The sequence below is a fragment of the Ptychodera flava genome, chromosome 12 (genome assembly GCF_041260155.1).
Source record: "Ptychodera flava strain L36383 chromosome 12, AS_Pfla_20210202, whole genome shotgun sequence".
Classification (NCBI taxonomy): Eukaryota; Metazoa; Hemichordata; class Enteropneusta; family Ptychoderidae; genus Ptychodera; species Ptychodera flava.
In genome coordinates, this window is record NC_091939.1 from 4149959 (window position 1) to 4175998 (window position 26040).

At 39.3% G+C, this 26040-nt stretch overlaps 1 protein-coding gene across 1 annotated transcript in view; it reads right to left on the reverse strand.

Moving 5' to 3' along the window:
* Positions 1 to 26040, reverse strand: part of LOC139144750 (limbic system-associated membrane protein-like) — a 79369-nt gene that overhangs the window by 37234 nt on the left and 16095 nt on the right. The window contains exons 2-3 of the mRNA XM_070715479.1: positions 17868 to 18197; positions 16546 to 16809 (exon numbers count right to left, since the gene is read on the reverse strand). Of these exons, the coding sequence (XP_070571580.1) occupies positions 16546 to 16809; positions 17868 to 18197 (594 nt within the window). The remainder of the gene's footprint in view (positions 1 to 16545; positions 16810 to 17867; positions 18198 to 26040) is intronic.

A 26040-nucleotide genomic window follows, 5' to 3' on the forward strand; every position in this document is an offset into this window, starting at 1 on the left:
AATCATTTAGTTTTCTGAGCAGACTCCACCTCTCAAGTAACCCGCTTGTGGTGAGTGTTTTATCTTTATCAGTGTTATCACAGAGTGGACTGTGGAGGATTTTAAAATGTATTGTTGTTTTGCTATGGATTTTTATAATCTGAAATAAAGATATAATAATAATAATAATAATAATAATAATATACCAAAAATCAGACATCCAGCTCCATTGGCTCGCTCAGAATGAGATATGCGCATAATTATTGAGGTACAGTATGTGGCGTCATAACGTGTCCCATCATACCAAACATGAAGGGTGTAGCACTTGTGGTTACCGAGTTATGGACAAATATGTATATTGGAGGTCAAAGGTCACCGAGGTCACGTGACATTTTGTCAAAAAAATTGTATTGCTAAGTTATCCCTATATACCAAAAATCAGACCTCTAGCTCTATTGGCTCGCTCAAAATTTGATATGCGCATAATTAATGAGGTACAATATGTGGCGTCATAAGGTGTTTCATCATACCATACATGAAGGCTGTAGCACTTGTGGTTACTGAGTTATGGACAAATATGTATATTTGAGGTCAAAGGTCACCGAGGTCACGTGACATTTTGTCAAAAAAATTGTATTGCTAAGTTATCCCTATATACCAAAAATCAGACCTCTAGCTCTATTGGCTCGCTCAGAATGAGATATGCGCATAATTAATGAGGTACAATATGTGGCGTCATAAGCTGTCCCATCATACCATACATGAAGGCTGTAGCACTTGTGGTTACTGAGTTATGGACAAATATGTGTATTTGAGGTCAAAGGTCACCGAGGTCACGTGACATTTTGTCAAAAAAATTGTATTGCTAAGTTATCCCTATATACCAAAAATCAGACCTCTAGCTCTATTGGCTCGCTCAAAATTAGATATGCGCATAATTAATGAGGTACAATATGTGGCGTCATAAGGTGTTTCATCATACCGTACATGAAGGCTGTAGCACTTGTGGTTACTGAGTTATGGACAAATATGTATATTTGAGGTCAAAGGTCACCGAGGTCACGTGACATTTTGTCAAAAAAATTGTATTGCTAAGTTATCCCTATATACCAAAAATCAGACCTCTAGCTCTATTGGCGCGCTCAAAATTAGATATGCGCATAATTAATGAGGTGCAATATGTGGCGTCATAAGCTGTCCCATCATACCATACATGAAGGCTGTAGCACTTGTGGTTACTGAGTTATGGACAAATATGTATATTTGAGGTCAAAGGTCACCGAGGTCACATGACATTTTGTCAAAAAAATTGTATTGCTAAGTTATCCCTATATTCCAAAAATCAGACCTCTAGCTCTATTGGCTGGCTCAGAATTAGATATGCGCATAATTAATGAGGTACAGGATGTGGTGTCATAAGGTCTCCCATCATACCAAATATGAAGGGTGTAGCACTTGGGGTTACTGAGTTATGGCCATATATGTATATTTGAGGTCAAAGGTCATTGGGGTCACATGACATTTTGTCAAAAAAATTGTATTGCGAAGTTATACCTATATACCAAAAATCAGACCTCTAGCTCTATTTGCTGGCTCAGAATTAGATATGCACATAATTAATAAGGTACAGGATGTGATGTCATAAGGTCTCCCATCATACCAAATATGAAGGGTGTAGCACTTGTGGTTACTGAGTTATGGACATATACTCATATTTAAGGTCAAAGGTCATCGAGATCACATGACATTTTGTCAAAAAATTTGTATTGCTAAGTTATCCCTATATACTTATTTTCACTTTGTTTAGTGTGATTAGATATTATTTTAGCTGAAAAAAGGGTCCAGGGAAAGTAAGGAAAATCCAGTATTCCACAGTGTAACAATTGGCTGAAAATATAAAATTTCTTTCAGTCTCTAGAATCCGAAACCGAATCCGAAACCGAATCCGAAACAGAGTCTAATTTCAGCATCGTCTAGCCAGAGTGTAACGTGGGGATAGCGCCCTCAAACCACAGATACCGGCTTCCCATAGACTACCATGTATCAGAAAAATTAAAACTGTGATAACTTCATTAATATGCAAGCCACGCCCCCCACCAAAACCTTTTCAGTTCTAGCCATTGAATTCTGAAGATGTCTACCAAATTTGACTGAAATACGTTCAGCCGTTTTTGAGAAAATGGACCAACAGACAGACAGACAGACAGACACACAGACGGACAGACAGACAGACATCGCTGCGACATATGCCCACGTGTGTACACACGTGAGCAAAAAATGTTGCATTTTGCTAGAGCTACTGAGGACGCATTCCCAATGGCAATGCCACATTACAATTAAAGAAATCGATCAGATTTGACTAACAGGGCATTTTACCGCATAAAAGTTTCATTTTATTTTACTTTCCCTTTTTGTATCTGTTCTTTGTCTCTGCGAACACGCAATTTGTGCTTGGTAGGGGCGGTAAATAAGCGGGAAACTTTGACAAGGGGGCCAAGGCATGTTCAATCATATTAAAACGAATATGACCAGGTGCATAACAAGTAAGAATAAAGACATCTAGTGGTTAGAGCAGACGCTTATAAATAGCACATTTAATGAAATGATACTTTTGTCTTTGTATAATTTGATGAATGCAAGGTTTAGGATACAACGTTACTATCGGTAAATTGTGTTTGGGGCACAAACACGATGGAAACTGTTACAAATTTGTTGGCACGAGTGTGCAGTTTTTCTTTAATTTAAAATAAACACACGAAAACTTGTGATCACAAAATAAAAATGCGAAAGTGAAGTTCACTTATTAAATGGAGGTCAAACCCCCTCCCCCCCTAAACGAATGAATTTCGCTTTTTGAACTTCAGCGACAATCTGAGACGGTCCCTAAGGATGTTACAATTTTGACTGCGCCCTCTCCACTAGCCGTAGAGTTCGTGAAGCACTCACGCTAGCACACACGCTATCATACATCTCACACAAACTATATCGAAGCGAAGCAATGAATACAACGCTTTACACCGGGCAGAAGAGAGCCTCGGGGACAATTCTGTCCACCAGCCGAGCTATCGACCCGGGAAAGAGAAATACGATGGTATCAACCGGGACTCGAACCCACAACGCACGGCACCCAATCACCTAGCGCAGAGGACAACAGTCAAACCGCTCGACTAAATCCCCAATCCTAAAAAAGATTGGTTCAATAACTGAGCTAAGGATGTTACAATTTTGACTGCGCCCTCTCCACTCGCCGTAGAGTTCGTGAAGCACTCACGCTAGCACACACGCTATCATACATCTCACACAAACTATATCGAAGCGAAGCAATGAATACAACGCTTTACACCGGGCGGAATATAGCCTCGGGGACAATTCTGTCCACAAGCAGAGCTATCGACCCGGGAAAGAGAAATACGATGGTATCAACCGGGACTCGAACCCACAACGCACGGCACCCAATCACCTAGCGCAGAGGACAACAGTCAAACCGCTCGACTAAATCCCCAATCCTAAAAAAGATTGGTTCAATAACCGAGCTAAGGATGTTACAATTTTGACTGCGCCCTCTCCACTCGCCGTAGAGTTCGTGAAGCACTCACGCTAGCACACACGCTATCATACATCTCACACAAACTATATCGAAGCGAAGCAATGAATACAATGCTTTACACCGGGCGGAAAATAGCCTCGGGGACAATTCTGTCCACCAGTAGAGCTATGACCCGGGAAAGAGAAATACGATGGTATCAACCGGGACTCGAACCCACAACGTACGGCACCCAATCACCTAGCGCAGAGGACAACAGTCAAACCGCTCGACTAAATCCCCAATCCTAAAAAGATTGGTTCAATAACCGAGCTAAGGATGTTACAATTTTGACTGCGCCCTCTCCACTCGCCGTAGAGTTCGTGAAGCACTCACGCTAGCACACACGCTATCATACATCTCACACAAACTATATCGAAGCGAAGCAATAAATACAACGCTTTACACCTGGCGGAAGATAGCCTCGGGGACAATTCTGTCCACAAGCAGAGCTATCAACCCGGGAAAGAGAAATACGATGGTATCAACCGGGACTCGAACCCACAACGCACGGCACCCAATCACCTAGCGCAGAGGACAACAGTCAAACCGCTCGACTAAATCCCCAATCCTAAAAAAGATTGGTTCAATAACCGAGCTAAGGATGTTACAATTTTGACTGCGCCCTCTCCACTCGCCGTAGAGTTCGTGAAGCACACACGCTATCATACATCTCACACAAACTATATCGAAGCGAAGCAATGAATACAACGCTTTACACCGGGCGGAAGATAGCCTCGGGGACAATTCTGTCCACAAGCAGAGCTATCGACCCGGGAAAGAGAAATACGATGGTATCAACCGGGACTCGAACCCACAACGTACGGCACCCAATCACCTAGCGCAGAGGACAACAGTCAAACTGCTCGACTAAATCCCCAATCCTAAAAAAGATTGGTTCAATAACCGAGCTAAGGATGTTACAATTTTGACTGCGCCCTCTCCACTCGCCGTAGAGTTCGTGAAGCACTCACGCTAGCACACACGCTAGCATACATCTCACACAAACTAAATGCGACGAAAGCTGACCAATGGTATGCTTGGATATACGACGAAACGTTCGTTCTCGTTCGTCTTTAGTGAAACATCGCTAATAAACTATTTCCAACGTATTTACATCATCTGCACGTATCCTTTCGTTACTGGCTTGCCTAAATAGAACTAAACTTGCTTGAACAACCTAAACCAAAGTTTAACTTTCCTGGGAATATCATTCACTGCATCCGAAACCCGCACGGAACATGATCATGACCTGTGAATCTCACTGTACAAGTCGGAAATATAGGATATGTGCATATTGTCTACCGCCAGTATTTTAAGTGTGGTCGGATTTTTTGTAGTTCATTTACGGCTATGCACGACATAATTCACTACCTAAATATGTAAACTCGTCAAGAGGAAACTTATTCTATGCGGTTCTGTTACGATCTACTCTCGACCGGGAAAGTAATCTGGAGCAGCATGGACCATGAAAACTCCGTATGCACGGTATGGGATGGGACCGGCCCTGGTGGCGCTATGAAAGACGTCCTATCGGTAGCAAATACGTACAAATTTTCAATGCGTTCGTTCGGTTGTTTATTGTTTGGTAACAGTGTACTTTTACCTAAGTGTAATGCCCATGAACTGAATGCAAACAACACATTTTTGACCATAATTATCAATGACGTTTCGGAGTGTCATAAGGGACCGTCTCAGATTGTCGCAGAAGTTCAAAAAGCGAAATTTATTCGTTTAGGAGGGGAGGGGGTTTGACCTCCCTTAAATTAGTGAACTTCACTTTCGCACTTTTATTTTGTGATCACAAGTTTTCGTATGTTTGTTTTAAGTTAAAGAAAAACTGCACACTCGTGCCAACAAATTTGTAACTGTTTGCATTTCGTTTGTGCCCCAAACACAATTTACCGATAGTAACATTGTATCCTAAACATTTCATTCATCAAATTATACAAAGACAAAAAGTATCATTTTTTAAAAATGTGCTATTTATAAGCGTCTGCTCGAACCACTAGATGTCTTTATTCTCACTTGTTATGCACCTGGTCATAGTCGTTTTAATATGATTGAACCATGGAATCTCGAGAAAAACGTTTTTTCTCGAGGGTCTATGATTGAACATGCCTAGGCCCCCTTGTCAAAGCTTCTCGCTTATTTGCCGCCCTACCAAGTACAAATTGCGTGTTCGCAAAGACAAAGAACAGCACAGGAGATGCAAAAAGGGAAAGTAAAATAAAATGAAACTTTTATGCGGTAAAATGCTCTGTTAGTACTCAAATCTGATCGATTACTCTAATTGTAATGTGGCAAAGGGAATACGTCTTTAGTAGCTATAGCAAAATGCAACATTGTACTCTCAGGCAGACATGAACATTTCGCACTTTTGAAGTTTCGTTTAGGGGGAGGGGGGAGGGGGTTTTGATCTAAACGAAGGAATTTCGTTTCTCGAACTTCTGCGACAATATGAGACGGTCCCTAAGATAAGTCCTATTCGCTCGGCTGATTTATGTAATATGAACATACCAGCCAAGGCCACGCATACGCCCAGCTGTAAATAGTTCTGGTTACAGTGAAAATCTAATTTGTATTTTAACATGTTAAAATACAGGTTCTTCTTAATACCCTCTCAACAATAGAAGAATGGCAATACAGGCATAGCATGTACAATAATACATGCAGGCACAGAGCATTAATAATAATAATAAATTGATATTCAAAATTAAAAGTCCAATGCTATCAAGCCACAAGAGTAATAATAATAATAATAATAAGTATGATTTGTATAGCGCCTGGTATCCACTATAATAAAGTGCTCACTGGCGCTGAACAATGAGTGGAAATCACATATACGCTTTCTGGAAAAGTAGTGTTTTGAGTCTGGATTTGAAAATGGTGATACTGGGAGCAGTACGGATAGTGATTGGTAGCTGGTTCCATAGGATTGCAGCGGCATAACTGAAGGAGCGATCTCCATAGGATTTGAGTCTGGTTCTTGGTACTTTAAGTGTGAGGCCGTGACTTGAGCGCAGTGATCTGGGAGGACAGTTAATATTGACGAGTTCAGCAAGATATTGGGGGGCAAGTCCATGGAGCGATTTGTATACTGAGAAGTAACATTTGTACTGTATTCTGTATTTTACTGGAAGCCAATGGAGGTGCATCAGGATAGGGTGATGTGATTTCGTTTCCTTGTCTGTGTGATGAGTCTAGCAGCTGAGTTCTGTGCTCTTTGCAGATGACAAATGTACGCTTGTGGCAGACCAAACAAGAGTGCGTTGGAATAGTCAAGTTGTGAGGAGATGGTGAAGTGGACAAGTTTTTGCAGGCATCTTGTGATAAGTACTTCCTAATAAAGCTTATGCGATGTAGATGTGTGTAGATGTTCCTGCAAGTTCGAAGAATATGTTGCTTAAATCGTGTGTTGAGTCAAATGTAAATCCAATGTTGCGAGCTGTGGTGGATGGTTGAATTGTACTTGAACCAACTTGAATATTGTTGATGGTGGAAGGAAAGCGGTCAAATCGTGAACGAATGTGAAGTACTTCGGTTTTTCCATCATTAAGTTGTAACTTGTTTAGTGTCATCCAGTTTTGATATCAACTAGGCAATCCTCAATGGTTGTAACTGCAGATGAAGTGTTTAGTCTAGAGAACGTTTGGTAGACTTGATTGTCGTCAGCATATTGGTGGAATTTGAGATCATGATGGCGAATAATTTGACCAAGAGGACCTATGTAGAGTGAGAATAACAGAGGACCGAGTACTGAGCCTTGTGGTACACCGAACTTTAAAAGACGCGGTGATGATGAGTGACCATTGATTGTGACTGATTGGAACCTTTGTGACAGATAGGATGAGAACCAGTCTAAGACTGTACCTTGCAAACCGAGATCAGACAGACGAGAGAGGAGAATACTATGATCAATTGTGTCAAATGCTGCAGATAGATCCAACAGAACAAGGATGACGTCATGTCCTTTATCAAGTGATAATGTTATGTTGTTGTGAACTTTGATAAGTGCAGCCTCGGTGCTATGGAATTGGCGATACGCAGACTGAAGAGGTTCTAACAGCGAGTTGTTGTTAACATAATTTGACAATCTATTTGCAACGATTTTCTCGGTGATTTTTGAGAGAAAGGGCAGGTTAGAGATTGGTCTGTAGTTTTTGAGGACTCTGGATCTAACGATGACTTCTTTAGTACAGGAGACACAACAGCGGATTTGAAAGCATCAGGGACAGAGCCAGTTTGAAGTGAGAGGTTGATGATGTTACTAATGGTTGGTATCAGTGGGTCGATGACTTTTTTGAGGAGGTGAGTTGGAATCGGATCAAAACTACATGACTTAGATGGTAAAGCCATAATCACTTTCTTGATTTCATCAGGTGTGGTAAATGCAAACGATAACAAAGTAGATGGGGATTGATTTGATGAAAGGCAGACAGGTGGTTGACTTGTAGGACACGAATCCAAGTTCATACGAATGGTCTCAATCTTCTCACTGAAGAATTGACTGAAATTGTCAACTAGTAATTTGGCAGAAGAAAACGTAGGCAGTTTAGGTGATTTACTCTTGATGAGGTTTGAAACAAGGCGAAACAGAGACTTCTGGTCATGGCAATTTTGCTCAATAAGTTCCCTATAATATGTGGCTTTAGCTTGACGTATTAACTTGTTAACTTTGTTGCACTGCTCACGGTATAGTTGACGATTAATTTCAATCTGGTTATTTCGCCATTTACGTTCAAGGGAACGACGATGCTTTTTGGCACAAAGAATCTCAACCGAATACCATTTGCAATCAGGACGCTGAGTTATGAAGCGACTTCGGAGGGGTGCATGCCTGTTAAATATATCTGTCAAGTAAGAGTTATAATTCACGACAGCAGTTTGTACGTCAGTTTGGGAAGCAGTGCATTGGAAGTTCAGTAATGTCGTCTTTGAATTTGTCAAGATCAATAGCTCCTGTACGACGATAAGAAATTTTGGTTTGTACTAAGGCAGGCTTTTGCAGTGACAGATCAATTTGGATGGGGAAATGGTCAGAAAGGTGGAGTTTGTCAACAACAGCCGATCGGATGATAGAGTCAGTGTTTGCAATATATCAAGTCCAAGGTATGTCCACGGCGATGAGTAGGTTAATTCACAAATTGCGTGAGGTTGAACGATTCAGTGAGATACATGAACTTCTGAGTCTTAGAGTCTGAACTGTCTTCGAAGTGAAAGTTAAAGTCACCAAGTATGACAAGTTTGCCTGCGTACGATGCATTTGATTCGAGAAGAGATCCAAATTCATTGTGGAATTGATTGACTGTAAATTTATTCTTGGTGTTAGGAGGTGGGCGGTAAATGATTATGATCTTGGTAGAAACACCATTGCTGCACAGAGTAGTTTCCACAGCCTCAAAACATCTGGCTTGTGATATAGGTTTCCATGATGTAATCTTAATGTTTGACTTATAGATAAGAGCGATGCCGCCACCTGTAGATGTAACACGGGGGCAGTGTCTGAAAGTATAGCTGTGTGGTGTTACCTCACTGATGATAGGTTCATCACCTGAGTCTTTTAACCATGATTCAGTAATAGCGAGTGCATCGATATTGTGTTCTACTATATAGTCGGATATCTCAGGTGCTTTGTTCCGAATTGACTGAGCATTCCAAAGACATAATTTCAGGTGACTGTTACGAGTGATGAGTTTATCTTGTTGTAAAACTGGAACATGAGTAAGATTACCAGGGATCCTCCCAGAGGTAGATTTTAATTTCCTGGAACCAGCTCGAACACCTCTATGAGTGCATAAGAGTACATGAAATGAAAACCATATTATATTATATTAGGCCGTGTAAAGAAAATTCTTTGTTTGCCGTCCTTGGATTTTTGAAAAACCTACCAGCCAGCCAGCAAAAAAAACCAAAAAACAAACAAACAGAGAAAAAAACACAACATAGATCAATTGCATAAACTTTAACTTTTCCATCGGTTTATGGGTCATAAGTAAGAAAAATCATCTGTTACATTTACAATGCAGTGTTTCTTATGCTCTTCATTAAGCAGGTTGAAAGCAATGCTTGGAAAGAGAGATTATACTTGTATAAGTACAACAAGCATACTTAGAGTTAGGTGACTGTGAGTCTGAACAAAAATTCCATAATAAACAATGGCAATTAACACTATACTAACACAGTGTGATAGTAATCAACTGGTTGTGTTACGAAGATCTTAGACTACAGTGTGTCTGTGATGGAGGTATATGCACTAGGTGGTCATAGGCACAAGTAAAACTATTCATTAAAATAACAAGATCTCAATTATGAATACAAAGCATATTTGCAACAAATGTAAAAGATTCAAATTACGTATTACAAGGATGTTTACGAAGTCTTGAAGAAAACAAAATATATTTGAATCAACACTTAATGAAAGAACATAAGAATTTCACGTAATGGGTTCAATTTTGCAACGTGTCTAAGTGACATTTGTATATTAATGATGACATGTAAATTTAAGATCAAGAACTGTATTGATGTTTACGATTGGACATATATTTTTATCTTTAATTCATATCTATCATATGATCAAAACCAAGCCTTAAACATAACGTTTAAAATCCCATTCTAAAATAATACGGGAAAGGGAATACAAATGAGAAGAGAGAAAAGTATAAAAAACAGGGCAGGAGGATAGAATGACCAAAGAGTAGTCCAGGGCATTTAGACAATTGGAGAAGAGTATCTAGGGCGACGGCAACTGTCAAGCTTGTCTACTGTGAAATAAAGTCTATGTAGTACCAACGAAATCTGAAAATCTCGTGTAGTCATTTGAAGATTACTAGTACCTCCCAGCAAGCTAAGACGAGTCCATGAGTAAAAGCAGGCCAAGATCAGGTAATGAGATAATACGAGAAAAAACGAGTAGTAACAGTTGTTTGGCAACTGTACACAATGAATTTTAACATATTTGGGTAAGCTTAGAACAAAAAAGGTGTTCTAGCGAAACCTGAAAATTCCAAATATTAAACTGCAAAAGTTACTGAGTATAACAAAGTATGTAGTTGTCATTCAGGAAACAAATGCTAAACATCTTGGTAAAAGGTGAAACTACTATCTCTTCCATACAATTACAATTTTTACAGTAAGAAGAGTGGGTAGCTGAACAAATCATAACAGGCTTGAGTACAAATCCTCCTTTTTTAAGTGTCAAATAAATACTAGTCCTGAGAACTGTTTCTCTTGAGTTAAATGCTCCAATAGCTGTAACTTTAAAGGCTATTTATTTTGAATTTTGTGTATCAACTAATTCCAATAGCGCTGATCTCGATGTCAGGTTTGTTACTAAATCTAGCTGCACGCGCGACTTAGGACATCGCTGACTGAAATTCGGACAAATTTTGTTATTGCATGCGCGGTCGTTGTTGCAGCTTGTAGTCTGAGCTATAAATTCATGAGAATTAGTGTGACTTTTTGTATGCATTATAACACCAGCAGGTTTTATTTTCATCGTTCTTGCCGAAAATGTGGACAAATATTTATTTTTGCATATTAATGACAGAAAAATGACGTTAAGTGATCAGCGCTATTGCATACTAAAATGCTAAATATTCTGCTTGTCAAGACAGCAATGCCGAATGGCCATTGCTATTTTTGAAAACTGAATTCTAATCCGAATTTATAAAATGACCAAATCGTGTTTTTTTTAGTAGAAAAAAATGTTCAAAGTAAGAGCAACTTCAACCGCGTTCGAACTATTTGGAGCATTCAAAAACGAACATTTCACCGGCGGTACCTGTTTGCCCCGGTGCAGCAGATCCGTGATCAATCGCAGATCGCAGAAAAGCTGATGGAAATTCAGTTCCGCTCCTTATTCGAAGCCAAACCAGTCAAGAATTGTTTTCGATCCGTCTTGTATGGAGACCAAAACAATTTCACGTACTTTCGCTGATTTGAAAACTTTGAGGGAGAAATCAACTTGTGAAACGGTCGATCGATCTTCAATTACCGCACACTGCAGTCCGCTACAACAGGACGTGCACATGTACACTTTACGTACAGTGGTTGATGTACCCCCTTACGATAGGTAATCTGATTTGTATTGAAACGATCTTACGACATTTGCGTTTTTGCGACATTTAAGTAAATTGCTGCGACATTGCGAACGAAGGAAGAGCACAACGCGCCGTATTTTCGAGCATACGATCTGTGTTTGTTTTTCAGATTTCGTCCAAAAACCTACCCGCACGCGGACGGCAAACAAAGAATTTATTTAACGGCGCCTTATATGATATGATATGATATGATATGATATGATATGATATTATTATATTATGATATGATATGATATGATATGATATGATATGATATGATATGATATGATATGATATTATATTATATTATATTATATTATATGATATTATATTATATTATATTATATTATATTATATTATGTTATAGCTTTGTCAATACCAGTGAATTTTGTGACGTCATTTCCATACATTATTACTGATAATGTATTCCATTATTCAGCATTGCGGCCCCACAGCTAGCAAGTTTTGTTTTGGAAAACGAAAAAAGGACTGCGCATTTAAAAGGAGGGAAAATATCGGATAAACCATGTAATACACAAAACTATAAATCTTGATAATGGTGCACAATATTGATAATAATGTCTTACTGAACGAGTCATCACATTGTTTGAGTCCTCACGCACGCATTTGTCGTCCGTCTGGCTGGCGCTCAGCATGCAGTCCCCGTCCGATACGCTGGTTGTACTACTACGTTTGTTGACAACATGGTTCGCTCGTTGCCGTATAGTTGAAACAGAACTCAGTACGTTTGCAAACTCCTAGACGATACTGGGTTTGACACATGGCATATTATGTATGTCAGTGGCCATGTAAACGATGCAAGCGTGAAAGGCTACTCGAACCAGCCGTAAACGGGCTAACAACGGCAGCTTGCTGTCATCAACCTTGACCGGAAGTGTCTACGGATATACTACGGAGCCATTCAAAGTCTCGGTCCAAGGTCAGCTGCTACCAACAATCATGACGACCGTGGACTCTCCGTTGATCTAACATCTCTGCCACCTAATTCTGATGCACTGACTGTAATCGGAGACAACATTCATTCATCGTTTTTTCCTCCATGTCTGTGATTTTACCTTGCCTTGTTCTCGATATCGCGACGGTACCGAAACCCTCCAGTATGTTTGTCAACTGTACCTTTCAAGCACCCGTTTACGTCAAGTTCTGTCGTTCGCCGAAATAAAATAGCTCTTCTCAAGAAGGCATCGAAAATTAAATTTATAGACACAATTATTATTGTAATATAAACATTTGAATAACAATGTTGAACTCTGTTGATATCGTTTGCAATGAATGCTGTACTACTAGCGACATAATAATGATCGTATTGAGCAGCTGATACCATGGCATGCAGCTCGCTGATCATGCTGATGTCGATGCATGAACATTCCGTTTTCTTCATCTCTGGCATTTCACCGTGTCGGCTTTTTGAATGGCATGATATTTAAAAGTCATGTTTCAAGTTTGATATTGACGGTAGAGATGCAGTTACGATTCATTTCCTTCGAAAATACATCAATTCAAAATGAACCGTGAAAGTGCTGGTCATTTTTTGTGTTGAACGTGCGTGTTCAGTGCAGTGGACTGTGCAGTGTGGAGTGCATGTAATAATATGTACAGAGTCAGGGCCGACCATGCTGGACGACGCTCACTGGCTACAAACTCAGTTTAAATTTCCTTTTTATTCGTTTTCTACAACTACAAATTCACTGGCATTGCCAAAACTATAAAATAATAGCAATAATGCACCCCCTCCCGGCCCATAATGGACTCAAGCAAACTTTGCTACATTATGTTTGCTTTCGTCCATTATTGACCGGGAGGGGTGCATTATTGCTTAATGATATGATATGATATGATATGATATGATATGATATGATATGATATGATATGATATTTTAAAAACTATTTACTGTTGATTGACCAATCAGAGTGCTCAATTCAGGGTTTTCTATTTACTCGTAAAGCCTTGGTCACCAAATTCCAGAAACGAATGACAGCGCCGTAGTAAATTACTGTCCAATCAAAAGTTAACATGTCATATTCTGTAGACATCTGGTACGTTTTAATATTCAAATTTGGTAACACAGCGGAAACCAGCTGCAACACAAAATCTGCTGTGCCCTAGGGCATTTATATAATATGCCCTAGGGCATTTAAAGGATGTTCCATTACATTTGAAGTCTATTACACAAATAAAAGTTTTAATTCATATCCTAAATATGTTACGTTGACAAAGGGGACGGTTGACGTAAACACATTGAAAACGAAAATATATCAGTTAGGGGCGATAGTTTTTAAGTGGGATAAAACCCTCGTACTCGGGCTCTTCTGGTATATAAAGTCCAACCCTACGATACAATGTCTCGGCCTGCGGCCTCGACATTTTATCGTTGGGTTGAACTTTATATACCAGAAGAGCCCGAGTACGAGGGCTTTATCCTACACATATTATATTATATTACATTCGCCCAGTTAAAGCGATGACTTCGTTTCTTCGCTTCGATAAAGTTTGAATGTGCGATGTGTGATAGTAAGCATGCGTGCGTGAGTGCTTCACGAACTCTACAATGTGTGGAGCGGTCTCAGTCAGAAAAATGTAACAACTGAGCTGGCTATTGAACCACTCTTTTTTGCGAGTGGAGATGTAGCCGAGCGGTTCTCTCAGTGGCCTCTCCGCTAGGCGACTGATGCCATATGTTGTGGGTTCGAACCCGATTGAAAACTAGCCGTATTTTCTACCCTGGGTTGGTAGCTTTGCTGCTGGACAGAATTGTCCCCGAGGTTATCGTTCGCCCAGTTAAAGCGATGAATTCGTTTCTTCGCTTCGATAAAGTGTGTATGTGCGATGTATGATAGTGAGCATGCGTGCGTGAGTGCTTCACGAACTCTACAACGTGTTGAGCGGTCTCAGTCAGAAAAATGTAACAACTTAGCCGGCTATTGAACCACTCTTTTTTGGGAGTGGAGATTTAGCCGAGCGGTTCTGTCTGTGGCCTCTCAGCTAGGCGACTGATGCCATATGTTGTGGGTTCGAACCCGATTGAAAACTAGCCGTATTATATTAGGTCATATTAGATTATATTATCTTTTATAATTACATTATATTATATTATATTATATTATATTATATTATATTATATTATATTATATTATATTATATTATATTATATTATGTTATATTATATTAGATTTTATATTATCCTTTATATTATATTAGATTACATTATGTTATATTATATTATATTTTATTTTATTTTATTTTTGTGTATTATAGTTCATGACATTATATTTAGACGTTATTACACGAAGTTTTGGTGATACCTCGTCGTATTCGTGTGATGTGTCCGCATCTTGACTCGTTGCTGCGCAACTCGTCACAATAGGGACACATCACTCAAATACGACGCGGTATCGCCAAAATTTCGTGTAATACTCAATTTATCATAGGTGCATGCTTTGGTTATGACTGTTTTCCAACGGACGTTCCGAAATTAGCGACAAAATCAACTGAAATCGACCTTGCTTGCTCCTCTCTGTATCAAAAGTTGTTTGCTAAGGAGTGATTACAACCGTATCACTTCTTGATATATTATTCCGCTGTTGAGCCATTCCACTTCAGGGGAGGGTTTATGGCACATTTTTAAAGTGAAACATTTATTTAAACATTAAGATGTCGTCACAGGTTTCACTGTTTGAAGAAGATATAGGCATATTTTGAGTTTAAAACGGTGGTGGATATAAAAACGCAGGCTGGAGTATGTAAAATGAGTGTGTTTTCGTGTTTTGAAATAATAAACCCATCCCTTCGCAAAAGTTATGAGGCCTGATAAATTCGGGTCAAAATACTTGCGCCGCAGCAGCGTTCGATTTTAAACTCGATCGAGTGTGAACAGACGAGAACAAGCAGCTCTACGACATAGATGAATGCATAGTGGATATAATACCCGTACCAGTCAGTTTATCTGGAAGAATTATGCATATCCCCAGACGATAAATATGCCAAATTTGCCATCTTAGAAAGGAATTTTTGAGCCGACTAGGAAAAAAGTGAAGTGAATACACTGTAAGCTGTAGCCTGTAGCGTCGTAACTCGTTCGTGATTTTGTTGCTGTACGAATAAAACATTTCGAAGGTATTTACATCGTCTTCTCGTATATCTAAGTAGTTCGGTTACAGTGAAAATATAATTCGTATTTTAATATGTTAAAATACGGGTTCATAGCAATACAGGCATAGCATGTTTGATAATATATGATAATATGTGATAATATATAATATAATATGATATGATATGATATATGATATAATATCATATCATATGATATAATATGATATGATATGATATTATATTATATTATATTATATTATATTATATTATATTATATTATATTATATTATATTATATTATATTATATTATATTATATTATATTATATTATATTATATTATATTATATTATATTATGCTCTCTTGCGATCTTCTGATCCAACAAGAGCTCAATCCACCGATGCTAAAATACCGTTTGAGAAAGGCAAAAACGGGCCCCTGAACCAGCAAATTCGAAAATTACTCAGTCTGTGCATTTGAACAGTACCATAAAGAGTCCGCCTTGTTGCAAAGACCGACGTCTAAATTTTGATACACCTCTTGCTGAAAAGAAGTCGAGTCGACGATGAAAAAGCAAGTATTGTTATTTTGTAGATTTGTGAAAAAAATGTTATTTTTGCTTTGAACTCCTGGAACGTTCTCTGCGTCACAAGCTTCTGCATGAGAGGTAAGGTACGAGAAAATTACTGCAATAAATGTGCTGTACTACACGACAATTTTAGCCATCAGATCCTGAGAAGGGTATCAGAAATGGTCAATATACAACAACTTCTGCACTGTGTTGCAAACTTACGATTCATCGTGACTTTCACCATAGCACTGGCTGTTCCTACTGCACTCATGGCAACACATTGGTAGGTGCCCCTGTCACTGCTGGTCATGTTCACTAGTTCCAGTTCCGAACCATGAAACATGACATCCCCGCCAGGAAGGGTGTTTTCGTACCTTGTCCATGTGATTACAGGTGTAGGATTTCCAGTGGCCGTACACCGAAGTCTTTTGGTTGTGTTAGCTTTGGCAAAGAAGTCTTCAGTGATGTAAGTGATTTCGGGAGTTACTGAAATGCACAAAGTATACATACATCTTTAACATCAATAAATCCGATCTTTCTGATACATACATACATTTAATATATAAATAATTTCTTCCCAAAATGTCACATTATGGTTTGAGAAAATTATACAAACAAGGTTCGGTGTAAATTGTAAACAGATGCTGAATTATGGTCCTGAGTCGAAAAAAGGATCAGAGAAGAAGATATAATAGGTTTCCAAACATTAAAAGTCCAGAACAAGATAGTAAACTCAACAACTGCTGTTTGCAGAATTCATTACTTTGGTGGGTCAGTTATTTGTCTTGGAACCCTACACAGCTACGGCAAACAAGGCTAAACTAATTTTGTCTTCCATGTTACACAGACGCCACTATCACAAGCTTGTTAAATCTACAGTGTATATACAAATATGAATTAATGCTTAATGCCAATATTGTTGACAAATAAAGGAGCCCACATACCAGCCTAGTTAAGTCTAATATACAAATGCCTTCAAAGAGTAATACATCCACCTACCCAGTGGTCTACAACAAATATATTTACCCCAACCCGTACAGCCTATAATTCTGTCTGAACGAACTGAACTGACTTTCATTGAATAAAAGACGCGTCACAGAATACTTAGGCAGTGAAAATACCATTGGTAAATAGAGACAAGCAATGACATCAATCGTTAACAGACAGCATGTCCTGGCAGCCATACTAGTGGCTGTTTGCTATGATGAAGAAATAATATACATAACAAGTTAAGAGGAGAAATCAGGAAGTCATACCTACAGTATTTTCTTAATTTGAAGTTTTGCTGAATAAATACAGTAAGATATGTAATGTTGCAGTTGCTTGGGAAATATTATATTGACCCGTTATAAGTAGAGGACATTATTTACGAAGTCCTATAAATTTAAAAAGTTAAAAGTTTGCAAAAGAAGACAGTTATATGTACAATGGTGTATATCCATGCCGAACATCATTGCAAAGTCAAGCACTCTGAATACAGCTTGTCAACGCATGTAACAAATTCTAGTTCCGGGAACTTAGTAAGCGCAGTAATAAACACTCACCTTCCACTGTCAACCAAACTGCTTCTGAGTTTCCACTCGTGCATACCCATTTGCCTGAATCAAGGTACTTGGCATCTGTAATTTTGAGGGTATACTCATTCGGTGTTTGCAAGTCCATGGAATACCTAGGTATTTCACCTGGTTCATCAGGGTCATCACCATTGTATGCCAGCTCATTCTTGTAGGTTATGGTCCTGGAGTCCGAAGATCTGACCCAGTATATTACAGAAGATGAATAGTCAGGAATTCCTGTTGTCCTACAGACAAGTTCTGCATTTTCCGATGCTGCGATAGTTATATTTGATGTAAATGGCAGGACCTCCCCATACACTGTTGTGAAAAAGAAAATTTGTACTAAATATATCAATACAGCCAATTACTTTGAAGTTTGAATAACAAAGGTTGAGAGCTATGTTTGCTTATATTATTCTATCAATAATGATTTCCACAGTCGAGGACATTTATGAAAGAGGGATAGAAAAAATACGAAACCAAAGTTAAAACATTGAGACGAGATAGACAAACAAAGTTCCATTGCGTCATCGCACTTGGGAGATCACACGAGATTGCACTGCGCAAGCGTAGCTTCAGTCTACTGCGTTTATAGCTGGCGACCGGACGAGGCTTGGTCGCTCTCCGTACAGGTTGGCAGCACAATATTTTCAATTTGTTGGTAACGCAGCTGCCAAAGGATTCGTGTGACCTTAGTCGGCATGGCATCTAAGCTTTACAAGAACGTAAACACTTGTAGTGACAAAGACAAGTCACCTTTTTGCAAGCGTGAAAAACGCAAACGAACTCAAGTCAGTGGCGAAGCCCTGGCATCTACGTATATGAGTTCCGCTGGGATTCCAAAACCAGACAGTGTGGACAATACAATCATACGGATAGTTTTGAGTTACTGAAAACGATTCAGGAAAGCCAATGGAAACAGAATGACAGAATCACACCTCTCTATGAGAGAGTGGACACAATGCAGAAGACGTATTATGAGGATAATACTCTAATTTCCCGACGTAGTTGAGGAAAATATTGAGCCTCAGACAAAAACACCGAAATTGTCGAATGAGTGCGGGGATAATACTGTTCGAAACACTATGCAGGATGTCCCAAGTGTCTTCAAAGACTTTGCAGGTAAATTTATCCTCCGGGCAAAATATGACAAGCCTGTCGACTCTCAGTTAACATAGATTATCAATGGATTATTCAGAGATGGTATCCCTGAAGACAAATTCGCTTGCCTATCAAGGAAATTCGACAGGCCAGAGAACTGTGAGTCACTGACGACAGTCAGGGTGAATCAATTGTTTTGGGATACTATTCGGCCAGAAACGAGAACTATGGACACGAAAGTTCAGATAAGGCCATAGTAAGTAAGTTCTTTGTTTTGCGTCCGCGCACGCCTAGGTTTTTGGAGATTTTTCGGAAAAAAACCCATAAAATTTCCTTTCAAAATTTCGCCGTTGATGGCGCTATTTTGTCACAAAAACAAGTCGTGGCTTTTAACTTTGCGACGAAACACTCCTTTACGGCAGTCATATTTCACAAATGGACCATGCGGTGACGTAAAACAGTACTCTCTATACATTTACACCTGTCGATACTCTCAGCCTCACGCCGGGGCCTCACATTCTCACTGTCTGTTGTGGCTTTGCCTGTTGTGGCCTTGTCGTCACGATAAAAAAATGGATAAAAGCAGGGAAAACCTTTGCACGGCAACTTGAAGGCATGGTCATTGCGAGCAATCGGGACTTGAACAGAGAGAGATTCAGTCAGCCGATTGGACTTGGGTACCACGACTCAGAGAGTATGACAGATGGAAAAATTGGAAAGTGTTGAGGCCTATCCTAGTCAATTGGTCTTTTAGGTTTGCCAAAAATTTGGTTAATTTGTCCATTTTAACTTGAAACAAAAACTAAACCAGTGATCAGTCCTGTAAACGAAAGGCCATTACGTACTTTTTTGTTCAGTTTGGGTATAGGAAAGTATATTAGAATCCCTCTGTGAAAGTTAAAACTTGTAGTAGGCGGTCGTAGCTGCTCTTGAAGGAGGTCACACTTTCTGCATTAATGACATCGGCTGGTAATTTATTCCAGGTGTCTACAACTCTTGCTGTAAAAAGTACTTTCTTGTGTTGAGTCGAACGGTTAGTTTATGAAGTTTGGGACAGTGTCCTCAAGTTCTCGAGTCGACTGCTAACTCAAGTGAAAGGTTACAGTGGTCATGGCCTTTGATAACTAATTCTAGCGTTGAATCATGTCGCCGCGAATTCTTCTTTGTTCAAGTGTTATTAAACCAAGCTGTTTAAGTCTATTTTGATAATTGTAGTGTTGGAGTTTAGGTATTATTTGCCGTGCTAAGATTTTTATGTCCTTTTGTAGCCATGGTGACCAAGCTTGTACTGCATGCTTGAGCTGTGGTCTCACAAGTTGCTTGTAATGACGGGGAATGACATTTTTTTTTATTTGATCGACAATGATCTTTTGATGAGATCAACATTCTGTTTGCTTTTTTGCAAACTTATCACATTTGCTTGAAGGTTTTAAGGTAGAATGAAGTAGATCATTTTCTTCAGTTGTACGTCCCAGTGAAATATTGTTCATTGAGTATTTATTGAAGGGGTTGTTGTAGCCAATATGCGTCCGCCAGTGTACACTTATTTTGTGTAGCTTGTCCAAATCAGCTTGCAGAATTTCAGGATCACTACAATTTCGCAAGGGATGATATGTCTCGGTATTGTCAGTAAAATTTTGAGTTCAGAACTAATTTCACCGCCAGTATGATTGATGTACATTAGAAAGAGTATTGGTTCAAGAACTGAACCCTTTGGGACACCACTTGTGACGTGTTCTCCATTCAGATGATGCTCCATTTATGACTACTCGCTGTTTTGTATTTGTCAATCATGCTTTGACCCACTGTAGAATATTTCCATTTATGCCATGATACTTCATCTTTTCAATCAATCTGGGGTGTGGTACTTTGAAAGTGCAAGGAATATAGATGTGAAGCTTCCACCTAAATTTGGGTCTGATGAGTCTGTCTGTGGAGACTGAAAATTACGAAATGCTTTCATTTATTGATGGAAAGGAAAGGTGCTGGCTTTACGGATGGTCCCGATAAAGCTTCAGGGAATACTTTTGTCAATTATATCACCAATTTCTTCTTCTCTCTGATGCCGCATCTTTCTAAAATTGAATGCAGAGGCTACAAGTTACCATCTCTGTTTGGTGTTTTCTTTCAAAACAGACACCTTTCAGCAAAACTATGACATTCCATCAGAGCATAGACATTAAAAGAAACTTGAACGAAACGTACAAGAACTTGAGGACAAAAGACTGCTACTGTATACTGTTAAAGTGTACCCATTCCTCAAACTGTCAAGGTGTCAAGTTGCTGTGCAATGGTATTGACATGTGGACACTTTGAATGCACAAGAAAGAAATCTAAAACTAATAAGAGAGAACAAACTTCAAAGAATGACTTTATTTTGATCCATTTGTTATGAAAATGATCATACAGTGTGTCACACTGTGACAGGAGTATTCATGTGGTTTGAGAAAAATTGTCCAATAAAGGCAAACAGATTTTGTGTTAATTTTCTATGTGTGTTTTTGCCGCTTTCCCGCGTACCTTTTAGGATTTTGAGTTGACACAAAACAAAGAATTACTTACTTTGGCCTAATTCAAACGTCCCTCGTGAAAGGGTCAACTGAATGGTGAAGCTGGTGCAGGGACTTGCTAATGTGAACACAGAAACTGGTTCACAACCTGATATACTGTAATTACTGGATTAAGGCACTGATGCTTTGGCTTTATTCAGTTATACCAACTGTCTGCTGATTCTACGTAGGCGTGATTGCATGAAAGATGATTGAAGCGGGACAATTCACACCTGTTCTCAACAACAGTGCCCTTCACGGACCAATTTTGGTGACATGATGATGTTACCAAACGTGTAAATGATATTCAAGAAGTAAACAAGGTGGGAAGCTATGTCAGTACCTGGCAGCAGCGAGGTGGTGGCAGTGGAAGGTCGCGTGGCAAAGGGTTTCGATTCAGAGGAAGGGGACGTGGTAGCTACCAGCGTCAATATATGCATGAATCTTAAAAAAACTACTCAAGATACCAGAAGCCCAATCCAAAGCAGCAGACGAAGTAGGCACCTTGAGTAAAGTAAGTGATCACTTTACTACAACCGCCATTTTTCAAGCAGTAGACTGGAAACGTTCAATCAACATGACAGTCGAGTAATATTACATCAGATAAATCTATTTTTGACATAGTGTCACATGCCCATTTAGAATTTATAAATGGTGTTCCTTCAGAACAGCGTCATTGTTTCCATTCTGTAGCATTTAGTGAACCAGATAAGGCTATAATAAATAATGAAATTGAGAACTATTGAAAAAGAAAGTAACTGTACCATCCGAATTTGAGGATGGTCAATATATTTCACCAATCTTGTTCTTCCCTAAAATGACGTAATTATCGTATGATCCTAAATTTGAAGGGACTTAATGAACACATAGAATATCATCATTTCAAAATGGAGACCTTTGAGTCTGTTATTAAGCTGGTTACACCAAGCTGTTACATGGTCTCCATTGATTTACGTGATGCATATTACTATATTCCTATTGCAAAGGAACATAAAGATATCTCAAGTTTGAATGGCAAGACCGACTTTTCCAGTGCACCTGCTTACCAAATGGGTTGCCTAGTGCCCCTCGTATATTTACAAAATTGCTAAAACCTGTGTATGCTACATTAAAACAGCAAGGTCATGTTAATCTTGGCTTTATTGATGAGTCGTTCCTAAAAGGAGACACAGAAACTGAATGTAGAAATAACATAAATGAGACTATAAATTCAGTAACGTCTCTTGGTTTCATTATTCATGATTAGAAATCAGTAGTAATCCCTACTCACGAATTGACACTTCAGGGATTTATAATCAATTCTGTGTCCATGACTATTCGGCTTACGCCACATACAATTCATCGGATCATTGAAGAATGTAGTAAGCTTCTTCATAAAGATCAAGATAAAATTCGCACAGTAGCTATGGTAATTGGACTTTTGATATCAAGTTTACCGGCAGTGGAATATGGACCTTTGTTTTATTGGTCATTAGAGATGGGGAAAATTGGGGCCTTAAAAATTAATAAAGGTGACTTTGATGCATGTATGTATATTTCTTCATCAATGAAGCAAGATCGACGTTGGCGGGTTGAAAACTTGACAATTAATCCCGCAAAATCTCACGAAATAACAGCAGTATTATAAGATCATGCGACGCTTACTGTGACCAACTCTTTTGGGTTGGAAGCAGTGGCCGACTGGTTTGTGTGAGGCCTAGCAGCTAGGCGATGTTGCCGTGAGTGTGTGGGGGTTCGTATCCCGTTTGGGTTATAGTAAAATTTATATTTCTTTAACCTGAGTGGACAGTCCTGGTGGTGGATATTTACTTGTCCCAGTCTGTCTGATAGCTCAGTAAAAAGCTTCGTGCTTTTCCGATTACTATATGTGTGTACTGTGTACTGTGTCTGTGTGTCGTCTGCTCCACGCACACCGTGTTGCTCGGTCGCGCATAGAATTGCAACATCTAAGTCGGTTACTGTGACCAACTCTTTTGGGTTGGAGGCAGTGGCCGACTGGTTTTGTGTGAGGCCTAGCAGCTAGGCGATGTTGCCGTGAGTGCGTGGGGGTTCGAATCCCGTTTGGATTATAGTAAAATTTATATTTCAAAGCAAGGCTGGGGAGCATGTTTAAGTGAAAACATGTGTGGAGGTAGATGGAAGGAACATGAATCTAATTACCATTTTGATTACCTGGAGTTGCTTGCTGCATTCTTTGCTTTGAAATCGTTCTGTACAGGTGTAACACATGCACATGTTAACAATTTTATTGACAATACCTGGGTAGTCTCTTATGTTAATCACATGGGGGAGTGGAGTCGGTAGACTGTAACGATATTGCCAAGACAATATGGCTTTGGTGTAGAGATAGGAACATCTAGCTCACTGCTGCACATCTACCAGGTTAACTCAATACAATAGCTTGCTGACTTTTACAAACTAATGACCAAAAGTGTTGTGATAACAACCGTAAACCCACCGTTACGAGTTGTGATAACCGACTTATACCACGACAAACACACAAATTTGGCAAGAATTGCGATGGTTGCCTTTGCCATCATTTCGAATGTCACTTGAATGACGATCGTTCATTTACATGTGAATTAGAACCAAATACTAAAAAGAGCATCTGTGAGGAAGGAAGCTGTTTTCTGATTGGCTCTTTTATACAGGCTACGTTCTTTTTTTCTAATCGTCCCTTGCAAGCGCAGGTGGTGCTGAATGGGCTATTATTTTCTGATTGGCTTATTTTAGTTTCATACGCTTGGAGATTAATGTGATTAGCTGAAATCAATTAATTGTTCATGTCGTTCTCACCACGTGCACTGCCCTCGCTAAAGTTCTGAGTTTCTGTTGGCTCCTGGAGAGCAGACATGGACGCTGCTCAATATTCTGATATTTTCGACTATGACAGCGATATTGAACGTTTTGTGTCACAATATGATAAAGCAGATACCAACGAGGAAATAGCGGAGGAGGAAGCATTCACCCTGACCAAAACACAAGAGCAATCACCTTTTGCAGTTTTAGTCGGCACGGAAAGTGTCGCTAAAATTCAACGTTTACGTGTGCCACAGAACACGAGGAGAACGATTAATTGGGGTGTTAGTTACAGTCTGCGATACCTGCGGATGAGGAATGAACGTATCAGTAAATCAGGCTGTGGAAGTAGTGAAGTGTTTACATTTGTGCCTGCATTATCGTATGATATCGAAGCGAGGGAACTCAATTCTGGCTTTGTCATTTCGTGGTTGAAGTTCGTCGAGCGGATGGGACAGAATATCCATCGCAAAGTTTGAGAGCTTTGTGTCGTAGCATTCTGCGGTATTTGAGTGTAGAATGTCGTCGGCGAGACCTGAATTTTATGAACACCAATACGCACATTTTTCAGGATTTCCACCATACAATTGACCGAATGCTGAAAAACATTGATAGATGTGGTATCGGGGTCGACAAAAACAAGCACCGCCGTACACATGAGATGGAAAATGTAAGTTGTGGGAGAAAGTTTTCTCAGTCAATTCTACCAAGTTAGGCTGTGTATTTCTACGTGTCTAAAGGAATCTGCAGGTTGTATTCTGATTCGCATTGAACATGGTCCAAAAAAAGATGCATATCCATTTTTAGACAGTGTTTGTCAGTTACATGTCTTTCAAAAATTACATGGCTTTTTGTGTTCATTGTATATTGCTCGAAATTTTAGACAGTATCTGTCAATTATATGCCTTTCAAAAAAATTATGTGGCTTTTTGTGTTCATTGTATATGCGTATGAATGGTTGGAATCCTGAATTTTCAGGTGGTTTCTACTTGTATGCAGATTTTGTTATCAGCCACCCTTTCTTTCATATGTTGATAAGTTATCACCACTCTTTTTTTGACATGTTAATTATGTCTATTCATAAATGTGTGGTGATATCTTATCAACAAATGAAAAAGTGTGGTCGATAATATAATCTGCATAAATACAATAGAAACCGTGTGAGTTTACGAGAATAAATGCACTGCAAGAACAATAGGTCACATGACCTAGAGTGATATATATGGCAGTTAAATCCCGGTATATTTGAAAGAATAGTGAAGTTATTGGAATGCCCTAATATCGACATGTTTGCAACCAGGTTAAATAATCACTTGAAAGATTATGTTGTTTGGCATCCAGAATATGATGCTAAATACATAGATGCTTTTTACGATAGGTTGGCAATGCGCTTATATCTATGCATTTCCTCCTTTCAGTCTTCTGGGGAGGTGCGTGCGTGCTTGTATTGGATTATCTGAAATCGGTATCACGTGCAGAAAGTAATAATGGACAGAGCACCAATATGGCCGACACAACCATGGTTCAGTCAACTACTTCAGCTCATAACTGCAAATCCAGTGATCCTTCCACGCACAGACAGGCTACTGAAGATTCCGAATACGGCAAAATTTCACCCGCTGAGGAGAAAGTTGACCTTGATGGCATGTCGGGTGTCAGGAGATCCCTTAAAATGTTCAACATTTCTACAGCAGCAACCAATGTCATCACAG